The sequence below is a fragment of the Narcine bancroftii genome, chromosome 2 (assembly GCF_036971445.1).
Source record: "Narcine bancroftii isolate sNarBan1 chromosome 2, sNarBan1.hap1, whole genome shotgun sequence".
NCBI classification, from domain to species: Eukaryota; Metazoa; Chordata; class Chondrichthyes; order Torpediniformes; family Narcinidae; genus Narcine; species Narcine bancroftii.
Window position 1 is genome coordinate 288,621,669 of NC_091470.1, and position 12,746 is coordinate 288,634,414.

At 39.6% G+C, this 12,746-nt stretch overlaps 1 protein-coding gene across 3 annotated transcripts in view; it reads left to right on the top strand.

Moving 5' to 3' along the window:
* The window catches only part of tram1 (translocation associated membrane protein 1), a 32,956-nt gene that overhangs the window by 15,879 nt on the left and 4,331 nt on the right, over positions 1-12,746 (top strand). For all 3 annotated transcript variants that reach the window (XM_069921250.1, XM_069921252.1, XM_069921251.1), the window contains exons 8-9: positions 6,782-6,886; positions 9,465-9,608. In XM_069921250.1, coding sequence (XP_069777351.1) covers positions 6,782-6,886; positions 9,465-9,608 — 249 coding nt within the window. The remainder of the gene's footprint in view (positions 1-6,781; positions 6,887-9,464; positions 9,609-12,746) is intronic.

Sequence of the window (12,746 nt, forward strand, 5' to 3'; positions counted from 1 at the left end):
GGAGTTTAATTGTAAAGATTTGACTCAAATTAATGACTCAAGCAGGCTTTTTGGAGTGTGACATTACTAAATTTTGAATGGAAAAACCTTCTGATTGGATAGGATTATTCTGGCCACTCAAACTAGACATTATTTTAGCTGATTTGTAAATCAATAATTTGATTAGTCATGTGGTATTAATTTAATTCATTGTGGAACAATCCATGAGTTAGATTGAAGATTTGCCAGAATGAGAGGCAATTTTAAAATGACGTAATCAATATAGATAATGTACTATTCACAAGACATAGGAGCAGAAGTAGACCCACTGGCCGATCGAGTCTGCTCTGCCATTCTACTCATGAGTAGATCCAGCCACCCACTCAGCCCCACTCCCCAGCTTTCTCCCTGTAACCCTTGATGCCCTGACTAATTAAATACCTGTCAATCTCTGGCTTAAATACACTCAACAACCAGAACACCACTGGACAACCAGAATAGGATCCCTTTATTCCTTCTTTGTTTCCTGCCGATCAACCAATGCTCTACCCATGCTAGTATCCTTCCTATAATTCCATGGCCTCTCATCTTGTTTTACAGCCTAATGTGTGGCACCTTGTCAAAGGCCTTATCAAAGTCCAAATATTGCATCTCCCTGGTCCTACTTTTGATAGCTTCAAAAATATGCAATAGGTTTATCAGGCATGATTTTCCTTTAAGGACACCATGCAGACTTGGGCCTGACTTTTCATGCACCACCAGGTATTCTGTAACCTCATCCTTGACAATTGACTCCATCAGCTTCCCAACCACCATCGAGCTAATAAATCCATAATTTCCTTTCTGCTGCCTCGCTTCTTTAAACAACGGAGTGACATTCATGATCCCCCATTCCACCAGAACCATGCCAGATTCCATTGATTCCTGTTAGATATTTACAAGTGCCTTCACAATCTATAGCTACCTCGCTACCTCCTTCAGAAACTGAGGGTGAATTTCATCTGTTTCAGGGGACTTATCTACCCTAAGACCATTTAGCTTCCCAAGTACCTTCTCTCATGATTTTGACTGCACTCCTCTTCCAAGAGAGCCACGTGAATCCAACATGTTAGTGAAGATTATGGACATATGCCGTCATGTTGAAATTGGATGAATAACGAGATCACGCCTCAGGTTTCAGCCAGAGAAGAGCTATCTCCTTGCCTCCCATTGCAATTTATCCAGCAGCATTTTCTATTGGTCCTGTGTCTACTTTGGTCACTCTCTCTCTCTCTCTCTCTCTCTCTTTGTTTTTTAAAAAGCTTTTAGTATCCACTTGCTAACTTCCTTTCATAATTCATCTTTTCTTTCCTAATCACCTTACTAGTCTTCAAGTTTTTAAAAGTTTTCCAGTCTGCAATCTTTCCACTTATTTTGCTTCTTTGTATGCACTCTCTTTTTCTTTTACTCTGTCTTTAACTTCCCTCATCAGCCACAATTGTCTCATTTTTTTCATTCTCAAATTTGGTCTGTGCCTGTCCTGCACTTTCTTCATTTCTCGAAACTCCAGCCATTGCTGATCTGCTGGTTTCCCCTTTAATGTTTTTCCAATTGACTTTGGCCAGTGCATCTTTCGTGTGACTGTAATTTCCTTTACTCCACAGAAATATCGACACATCGGACGTTGGCCTCTCCCTTTCAAATTTCAAAATGAACTCAATCATATTGTGATCACTGCCTCCTAAGGGTTCCTTTACATTAAAATCTCTAATCACCTCTGGTTCATTACCCAGCTCCCAATCTAGAACAGTTGATCCCCTGGTGGACTCATCAACACCCTGCTCCAAGAAGCCATCCCAAAGGCATTCCACAAACTCTCTCTCCTGACCTACTTTCCCAATCTACCTTCATGTTAAAATCCTCCATATTATCCATGTCCTTCTGAGATGCCCTGTCTACTTAGTTATATTTTGTAATCCATATCCCGGCTGGTATTTGGGGCCCTGAATATAACTGACATTAGTGTCCTTTCTCCTTTACCATTCCTTAACTCAACCCATAAGGATTCTACCTCCTCTTACCTTTTCTTATCCTAAATCCCTTCTTTCCAATGATTTAATATTGTTGCTTACCAGCAGATCCACTCCACACCCTTTAGATACCTGCCTATCCTTGCAATGTACCATGTATCCTTGGATGTTCAGCTCCCAATAACATCATCCTTTAGCCATAATTCAGTAATGGCTACAACATTGTACTCTCCAATTTGTAGCTGTTCAGCAAGATGATCCATCTCATTTCTAATTCTGTGTGCATTTAAATATTATACTGTGGCAGATGTAAATTATGGACATATGTCGTCATGTTGAAATTGGATGAATAACGAGATCACGCCTCAGGTTTCAGCCAGAGAAGAGCAAAAGCATTTATTGACTTGCTGTCAGGATTGATTATAGACAAACAACAGGTGACCTGGCGTCATGACATCTGGAGAACGTACTACCTTGTGACATTCACGTTGAGTAGGCTGGGCTTCTCCATAGACCTATGGGTGCTGCTGAGTCACTATGCCTCATGGCTGTAATGGCTAATTGCCAGTAGATAGGAGCCTGTTGTGTCAAGCTATCATGACCTTGGAGCTGTTTGTGCTGGTTCTGCCCACTCCCCTGCCGCCGGCCTACCACTACACAGCTCCCCCCGAACCAGCAGTAAGCGACCAACTAGCTCAGCAGTTCTGAATGCCGACGTGCTGCGTAGAACCGTGCAGGGAGAGCGAACGCGATGTGCCGTGTGCATGGTGCTGTGCTGGTGCATCATGTACTGCGTAAAATCATGCAGGATATTGGTGCATTGTGCACAAAAGCTGCTGGGGAAGGAAGTGTACAATCAGTTGGTAAGCCAAAAAACAATCGTTGACAACATGAATAAATAGGACACTTAAGGTCTGCAAAAGGTAATCAAAGACAGTTGTGAAAAGTCAAAGTTGATTACAGACAATTACAGTTTAGGCACATGAGAAACTCAGAACAGTATCATACAGAGCTGGCAGGTGGTGCTCTGCAGAGCGACTGCCGGAGCCGCACAAAATCTTCTGGCCATCCGCACGGAGTGTAGGCAATGCTATGTCAAGCAGGAGACCAAACTCTGTTGCCATGAGTTTTGCCTGCAGTTTGAGTTCTCGGACAGGCAACTTTTTAAAAAATGTTTCATTTCACAGGTCAATACCTGGTTCGATTCTTCCATCGGGAAGGGGTTCACTGGTTATTCCCAGGTCGAGTAGTTTTCCCTGTGGGAATAACATCCCCCACCCCCAGCTACAATACCTTGAAACCAGTTTTTGAATGTACTATCTCTGCCATCCTTCTCGGGATTATTTTGATTCATCGCCTGCCTGTCATCCTTACTACACACATCTTCACTTTACTGCTGTTTCCCCCTTCTTCAGCCCTTGCACTCTGGTTCCCATCCACCTACCAAATTAGTTTAAACCTTCCCTAACAAATATATTAAACCTGCCTACCAGGATATTGGTCCCCTTTGGGTTCAGGTGTAACCCATCCTTTTTGTACAGGTTGTACCTTTCCTAAAAGAGATACCATGAATCTGAAGCCCTTGCCCCCTGCACCACTTTCTCAGCCACACATTTATCTGCCTGATCTTGCTAATTTTGCACTCACTAGCACGTGCCACAGGTAGTAATCCTGAGATTACCACCCTGGAAGTCCTGCTCCTCAGCTTCCTCCCTAATTCCCTGTATTCCCTCTTCAGGACCTCCTGACATCTTACCTATGTCATTGGTACCAACATGTACCAAGGCTTCTGGCAGTTCGCCCTCTCCCCTCAGAATGTTCTGGACCCAATTTGAGACATCCCATACCCTGACACCAGGGAGGCAATACACCATCTGGGTGTCTTTATCAGGCTCACAGAATCTCTTGTCTGTTCTACTCACAATGGAATCTCCTATCACTATTGCATACCTCTTCCCCTACCCACTACATAACCATACTCTGTATCAGAGACCTGGTTCCAATGGTCATCCTCCCCAATACTATCCAAAACAATAAAGCAGTTACTGACAGGGATGGGCACAGAGGTGTTCTCTACATACTCCCTATGGCTCCAATCTATCACTTCCTCATGAGGACATCAAGCTGCAGCTCCCCTTCCTTAACACAGTGTCATAGGAGCTGCAACTAGGTGCATCTGGTGCAGATGTGGGCATCAGGGAGGCTCAGTCTCCCAGGGACCCCACATATAACACTTGACACAGAGCACTAACCCTATAGTCATAATATATTAGCACTTACAAGTATTGAACAATACCCACACTATAACCACCAGCTCTTACCTGTTCTCGCAGAAGCCTGTTGAGCCAAACCCCTACCACTCTGCCTCAGACCATTCTTTGACGAAGATCGCTCCCTCAATGACTGCTCCTCTACGCAGTTCTTCACTTTTATGCTGATGGTCTACTTGAACCTGATCACAGCTCCACTATTCTTGCTAGCTGCAAGAGTGTGGTTAGCACTGTGTCCGTGCTTATGTGAATGGAGATTACATAGAATGTGTAATCAACCTAAAAATTCAGTGCTGTTTATCTCAACACAAGTCGTCTGTCTTCCAGTGTCCTCTCTCCAATCTACATGTCTTTAAGTTCACTTCTTAATATAGCGTAGATTTTAAAATAATGTTCACTTTGTTCTCTCTAACCTTTTCTTCCGTCTAACTGTTTTAATTTTCAATATCCCCTAATTTGAAATACTATCCATGTATATTGTAATTGAAATTATAGTTAATGCTGAAAAAAAAACCCAAAAGTTGCAGGTACTAGAATCTTGAACAGACAAAAAATTGCTGGAGGAACTCAACAGATCGTATGGCTTGAAATGGTCCATCAAAGTTTTGAGTTATCGAGAGAAAGTTAATTTTGCCTTTTTATCTTGGTTTTGATAAAGGGCTCTGAGTCAAAACATTGACAGACCATTTCTCTCCATTGATGCTATTTGACCTGCCGAGTTCCTCCAGCAATTCATTGTCTGCTCACAATTGATGCTGTCTAGTTTTATCTTTCCAAAATCTTCCACGTTTCTCATTTGAAAATTGTTTACCATCTGATAAGCATGTCTATTTAGTTTCTAGAAGAAACATAGCTGTCTGATTTTTATCTATTGGTTTTTTTTAAAATGCCTCCTCTGGATTTGTTCGGTCTCCAAGATCTGGAATTTGAATTCTGAGTTGTTGAAATTTTCTTTATTGATATGTATCATAAATTCACAACATTTTTAGTAAAAACAATGCTGGAGAAACTCAGCAGGTCAAACAGTGTAAACAGTGTAAACAGTGTAAACAGTGTAAACAGTGTCAAACAGTGTCAAACAGCAAAGATAGATATATAACCAACGTTTTGGGCTTGAGCCCTTCATCCTATCTTGCTGAAGGACTCAAGCCTGAAATGTTGGTTATGTTCTTTCTTTGGCTTGGCTTCGCGGACAAAGATTTATGGAGGGGTAAATGTCCACGTCAGCTGCAGGCTCGTTTGTGGCTGACAAGTCCGATGCGGGACAGGCAGACACGGTTGCAGGGGAAAATTTGTTGGTTGGGGTTGGGTGTTGGGTTTTTCCTCCTTTGTCTTTTGTCAGTGAGGTGGGCTCTGTGGTCTTCTTCAAAGGAGGTTGCTGCCCGCCGAACTGTGAGGTGCCAAGATGCACGGTTTGAGGCGATATCAGCCCACTAGCGGTGGTCAATGTGGCAGGCACCGAGAGATTTCTTTAGGCAGTCCTTGTACCTCTTCTTTGGTGCACCTCTGACACGATGGCCAGTGGTGAGCTCGCCATATAACACGATCTTGGGGAGGCGATGGTCCTCCATTCTGGAGACGTGACCTATCTTTGTTATATAATACGTTTGACCAGCTGAGTTTCTCCAGCATTGTGTTTTTACTTTAATCACAGTGTCTGTAGACTCATGTTTTGCCACAACATATTTTTACTTTTGTTTGCATGTAAAGGTGCACGAGGTTCCATTAGTCCCATACCCTGCAAAGATTAAAAAAAGGGAAACAAAAGATTCTCTTCAGAGTCATTGAGTGTCCTTGGATGCAGCCACTGCTTCCTGCACTTCCATAATCTCTGTAGCCACAAGACCTCTCTTCTGTTCCAGCGGTGGACTTAAGCTCCGGGTATCCCTCCTTAGCCCCTGGTTCCGATCCTCTATACCATTAGGAAGCTCTGTGATGAGGCCATTTGAGAGCTCTCCTTGCCATTGGAATCCCCACGAATCTCTGTCCCGATACCTGATTCTTACAAGCTGATCTCCAGTAGCCTTCAGCCCCTAAGCTTCTCACCTGGCTTCTCCTTCTTGCTGGAGTATTCTCCACTCTAGTGCCCTGCAGCAGCACACTGCTCCCCAAGAGTCCATGACATTCATGGTCTAGGCTGACAAGCATAAACGCTGCCATTTTGGGTACAGACATAGTACGTAGGTTCTGTTTTTTTTTAAAAACAAAACACCAGACCCTTTCTACAGGAGGTTTAAATCTGTACAGGACCATCAGGCATAACAATCAGGCAGAAGAACCCTGTAGAGGAGTACCTCCATTGCTGTTACCACAGCTGCAGTAGTGCTCCCATCTTATCTCAATTTGTATATATTTTGGTCTACTTTAACTTATTAACAGTTAAGGATCAAGTTTATCAATGCTGATATTAGTCTTTAATATTGTTGCTGAGAACTATGGATAACTTTAGAAAGCCAATTGTCAATTTCTTGTAATTGGAACAAACAATTTTGTGAATGGTTTTTCTGTTTTATTTCTTTTAAGCTTGAACCGTTTTGGCCTAGTACTTCTGGTGCTACATTATTTTGTGGAACTTTTGTTTCATATCTCACGACTGTTTTACTTCAGTGATGAAAAGAATGAGAAGGGGTGAGTATGTAAATATCTTGCCACTTAAATGAGTGATTAATGAATAGGTCTGCATTTAGCAGCAAGCACTTAGGTTTGACAACAACATGCTTAATTATTTAATGTTACTCAAATGTCAGTAGAGAGGTAACTATTGGCCAAGATGCTGCAAGAATTCTGATTTGGATCAGTGTTTTTTATAAATCCTGAATCTTATTTGATGAGAAATAAACTAAACAATTAATCATAATTTGTTGAATCTTTATCTTTGTCAGATAGATCTATTGTTAATTTGTTAAATTACTGCAGAAAGCACTCAAATGTTGAGGTTACTGGATATCCTGGTGTATGATTTGTTAAATCCAGCATTCAAATGCTGTAATAATTTGGAAAACTAATTTATTCCTTGGGCATTGGTGAGTCCACATTAGAAGCATTCTGTACACTATTGATTTTTATTATTTGGGGAAGGATATTAATGTGTTTGGAAGGAATTGATAGTACCTTGTCAAACAAGTACTTGGAATGGGTGGGTTCTTATGAGGAAAGATTGGAAGTGCAAGCTTGTATCCATTGTAGAAGAGAGAAAGGAGACTTGATTGAAGCCTGTATGATCATGAAGAGTTTTAATAGGATTGGTATGCAAAGGAAACTTCATCTTGTAAGAGAATCTAAAAATAGGGTTTTTTTTTAAAGGATACACATTTAAGTTGCAAATTAGGCTTTTTTTTCTTCAGAGGATTGTGAGTTTTTAACTCTTGCTTTTTATAACTCTAGATAGCAGTCTTTAAATATTTTCAAGGTAGTTGCAGTCAGGTTCTTAATAAGCAAGTAGTGGAGGAGATTTGAGGGTGGAATGGCCTACTCCTGCTTCTAATCTGTGTGCTTGTATGTTACATACAGCATTGAAACATGTTAATAAGCAGAATGCTTTACAAGAAGCATGGAGAAGATTTGGCTTAGTACTGAAAAGAATGGGAGGAAAGTAAATTTGATTTTTTTTTAATTGAATGTGAAGGCTGGAAAACATGAATAAATGTTACCAAAGTAATAAAATTAAGTTTTAGTTCCTTCATTTTGTAAATTAGGAAGAAGCCACTTGTGTGAGTTATTTGTTAAATGAAATTTTCTGCCACTTGTTTTAACCACACCTGTTTTTTTTTAATAACTTAATTTATTCGTTCAACAAGGTTATTACATACAGTAAAAAAAAAGTACATATTATGAATGATTTTTTTAAAAATTATATATAAAAAAGAAAGAAAAAGAAAAAACTCCCCCCTCTCAGCCAGCTCTCTTTAGGAAAGCCAATAAAAAACTGAAATATATCTAATCAAGGTAAATCTAAATGTAAATATTCTGAATATAAAGACCACTTATTAAGAAAAAAAGAATAATTATCATGTAAAACATACGTGATTTTTTTTCCATTACCAAACAAGTTTTCATCTCATTAGCACACCTGTTTCTTCGAGTTCCATATCATATAAATCAAATTGAAATGGATTAGGATTGACACTGTTGTTTGGGTAACTTGCAAGTATTGATGTTGTGATTCCACACAGTTTGTAGCTAACTTAACTTAGTTTTCTGAGGCTTAGTAAAAACAAATATAATATAATTTCAAGTATGGGGAAAAATTGAGGACAGGTTATCTGCATATGGGAGTTTAGTTTGTTGATACACATGCTCTGCAGGGAGTTATCCAAATGACAGAAAATATTCCCATTCCTATTATATCCTCAGTGAATCAGAAGTCATTATTTATGAATTTCAAGGAACTATACACCTGTACTTCTTGGTTTCTCTTTTCAACAAAACTCTCACAAAACTCAACCACTTCCTTTACAAGTCCTGCCCTGATTTGACTTGCCAAAGTGCAATGCCTCACACTCGTCAGAGTTCAATTCCATTAGCCATTTCTTAGCCTACTTTCCTGCCTGATCAAAATCCTGTTGTAAACTTGGATATTCTTTATTGTTGGCCACTGTGCCACCAACTTTTATATCATCTACAAATGTAATTATCACATTAACTACATTGCTGTCCAAGTCATTAATACATAGGTAACAGACAACAGTGGATGCAGCACCAACCCCTCCTGCACTACGCTGGTCACAGGTTTCCAATGATTTTAACCACCCTCCACTGTGGCCCACTTACTCTTACAACTGTCAGTTTTGAATCCAATTAGTTTCTCTCCTTCCAGATCTAACCTTCCATCTTTTTGAAGGAAAGGAGAGATTCCTTGTGTTTAGTAATATTCATCACTAAATAAGTTTAATTTAAACATTGGGATCATTGTTTTATTACTTTTGTGGAAAACATTTAAATTGACTGTTGTGTTTCCTACTTCAGTAGTCCTTTGATTGTTAAGTGCTAAGGAATGTACCGAGATTTTGAAAGGCACTGTATACACCAAGATTTTAGTTCTTATCTGGACTTAGCAAAGGAAAACCAAAGATAGCTCAGTTACAGAATCACTCTGAAGGAAAGTTAAAATTCTCTGAATTTTTTGGCTTCTGAAATACCTTTGCCATTTATTTGCAGTGAAAATACTTTTGGGTTTTGCGTCTTATTCATTTATTTTTAATTCCAGTTTTACACTTTGGGCCGCTTTGTTTGTTGCGGCACGACTGGTTACTCTCTCCCTATCTGTACTCACAATTGGATTTGGCCTTTCTGGATCTCAAAGTCAAAGTCTCGACCTAACCACTGGAAACTTTAACATACTGGCAGTAAGGTACAAACTTTAAATCTGCTGAAAAATAATATTGTTCCTTTGAAGATGATGATCATTAATGATGTTTCTGTACCATATTTCATTACATATAATCTGATTCTGATCTTCAAATCCTTGCAACAGACTTGCATTCTGATTATAATGAAAATAATTATTTCTGACATGGGGGAAAAAATGGAAAAGACTGTCATGGTACACCTTTCTAACATGAATATTTAAAAGTAATATATTCTTAGCAGCAAGCTATTTTAACAATCAAATAGGTTTCTTTTCAGTTTATCCACAGTTTATCTTTTGTTCGTTTTCTCTGCCATAAAATATGCAGAGACGTAGAAAAACTGGTCGCAAAAATGGCACACTGCCCCCATTTATCTTAAAGAGAAGCACCAAATAATTGTGGGAATATTGCAATACTTGTTCTAGTGAAGCAAGTACTTCATAGATTTCTTGCGATTAGATTTGTTGTGTCTACAGAAATCCAGTGGAAATTAGACTTCAAGAAAGCAGTTGGATCATAATGTGTAAACCAGTATTTGTAGTTGTAACACTTTTTAAAGTTAGCCTGGATGTTTTGTATTAAAAAAATATCCTCCAAACATCACTGAGGGCTTTAGGGATGATCTCTTTTCTTGTTATGATGACATGCCACATAAACTAGTTCCTGGGATCAAATTCCTGAGCTGTCTGAGCAACGACATGGATCCGTTCCATTTTTCTACCACAACAGCAGATCAATGGCAGATGCCATCTCATCGGTTCTACACAAAACCCTGGAATACCTGGCTCTCAATGACTACAGTTCAACTTGCAACACTCTCATCCCCTCAAAACTGCAAGACCAGGGCCCCACTGTGTAACTGGATGCTGAATTTCCTCATCTTCAGACCGCAATCAGTGCAGATTAGCAAGAAGATCTCCATCAGCACCAGAGAATCACAGGGGTGGGTACTTAGCCCTCTGCTCTACTCATTTTACACCTATGATTGAGTGGTTCAGTATGACAACACTACCATTTGTAAATTTGTTAATGATACCACCGTAATGGAGTGTATAAAAAGGAGCGATGAATCAGCAAACAGGAAGCAGACTGAAAATTTGGTTAAATGGTGTACTAACAACAATCTCCCATTCACCATCACCAAAACGACGTAGCTAATTATAGTCTTTAGGAAGGGAAAACTAGATGTGATCATTGGGGGATCAGAGGTGGAGAGGGTGAGTAAATTTAAATTCCTGGGAGTCACTATCTTGGAGGACTTCCTGGACTCAACATTACTAATGTCATTGTGAAGAAAGCAGGACAGTGCCTCTACTTCCTCAGGAGTTTGCAGAGGTTTCATATGTCATCAGGAGCCTTGGTAAACTTGTGCAAGTGTATAGTGGAAAATATGCTGACCAGCTGCATCATGGCCTGGTAAGGGGAGACCAATACCTACGAGCAGAAACCCCTGCAAAAGGTTGTGGAAACCATTTCTTTTTTTTGCCTAGTCTTATTGACCTGCACCCAGTCCATAGCCCTCCATACCTCTCCCATCTATGTACTTATCCAAATTCCTCTTAAATTTTAAAATTGAGCCTGCATTCTCCATTTCAGCTGGAAGCTTGTTCCACACCCCCACCACTCTATGTGAAAAAATTCCCCCTAAACTTTTCCCCTTTCACTCTTCACCCATGTCCTCTGGTTTGTATCTATCTCATGTGCCCTCAGTGGAAAAAAACCTATCTACATTTACTCTGTCTATCCCCCTCATAATTTTAAATACCTCTATCAAAGCTCCAGGAAATAAAGTCCAAACCTGTTTATCCTTTCCTTGTAACTCAGTTCCTGAAATCCAGGCAACATCCTAGTAAATCTTCTCTGCACTCTCTCTATCTTATTGATATCCTTCCTGTAGTTAGGCGACCAAAACTGCACTACTCCAAATTTGGGTTCACCAAAGTTTTATATAACATGTCTTATAATATAACATCCCAACTCCAGTACACAGTACTTTGATTTATGAAACCCAATATGCCAAAAGCTCTCTTTACAACCCTATCTACATGTGACACCGCTTTCAGGGAAAGTGGTGCCACAAGACTCATACTATCAGGCTCAGCAACTGTTGCGATCTCTCCACCATCACCTTTTTAAAAAAGCACACACACTTTGCACATTATTTATCAATGAATATTCTTTCTGTATTGCACTGTTTGTTTAGATTTCTTTAAATTGTATATGTAGCTTTCTTCTTGAGTACAGTTTATAGTTACTGATAATTAGAAATTCTGCCTGGCCTTTAGGAAATAGAATCTCAGGGTTGCATGCGATGTCATGCATGTACTCTGACAATAAGTATAAACTCCTGATGTGATATACAAGTAGATTTTGGTCACTGTGATGTTTAGATTCTACAACTGTTTTCACCATCATTGGGATAAGTTGGATTCTAAAGTTCCTTACTTCTAAATGGTTAGGTGGAAGTTAGATGGGAGAATCAAATTTGTGTTTGAATATTTGCTGTGTAAAAATGATCAGTCAGTGCACCTTTAGGAATTGCTGTGAAGAATCGACAGTAATACAAGGTGCTGGGGGACAGCCTGTGACAATATCATAGTAATTGTCAGTATGTAAAAGAGAGGTAGAAGTCCTTTTATGTTAACAATACTTCTGAAGTGAGCATAAGCAAGATTGTGCATCACGTACACACCTATCTTTGGTGTCTTACCTGTATTTACAAGTTTAGATGTAAGAGACCTGTTTAAATGTATTCATATCAAAAATATTGTCTGAACAGTTGTATGAAGGTGGTGAACAAGAACAGGTTAAGTGAATGTAAACTCTACATCCATGCCACCAAATCTCTTCAAAACCTTCAAGTTGATCAATCAATGGTCCATCAATGTCTAAAATAAGTGGGTGACTGTTTTATCCCCTAAGGAGCAACACATTCATTACTTTCCCATGCAACAAACAAATTAAATGCATGCAAGCCCTTAAATCACAATTTCTGGCAAATATTGGACTACCTTCGTTGCTTGAAAGAGCATTGAGTAAAGCTCTTCTATGGTGTGGGTTGACTGCAATTATACAACCAAGCATTTGGCCTTGGATTTTACCAAAGTTTATCATGAAGAAGGCTCACCAGTGGCTATACT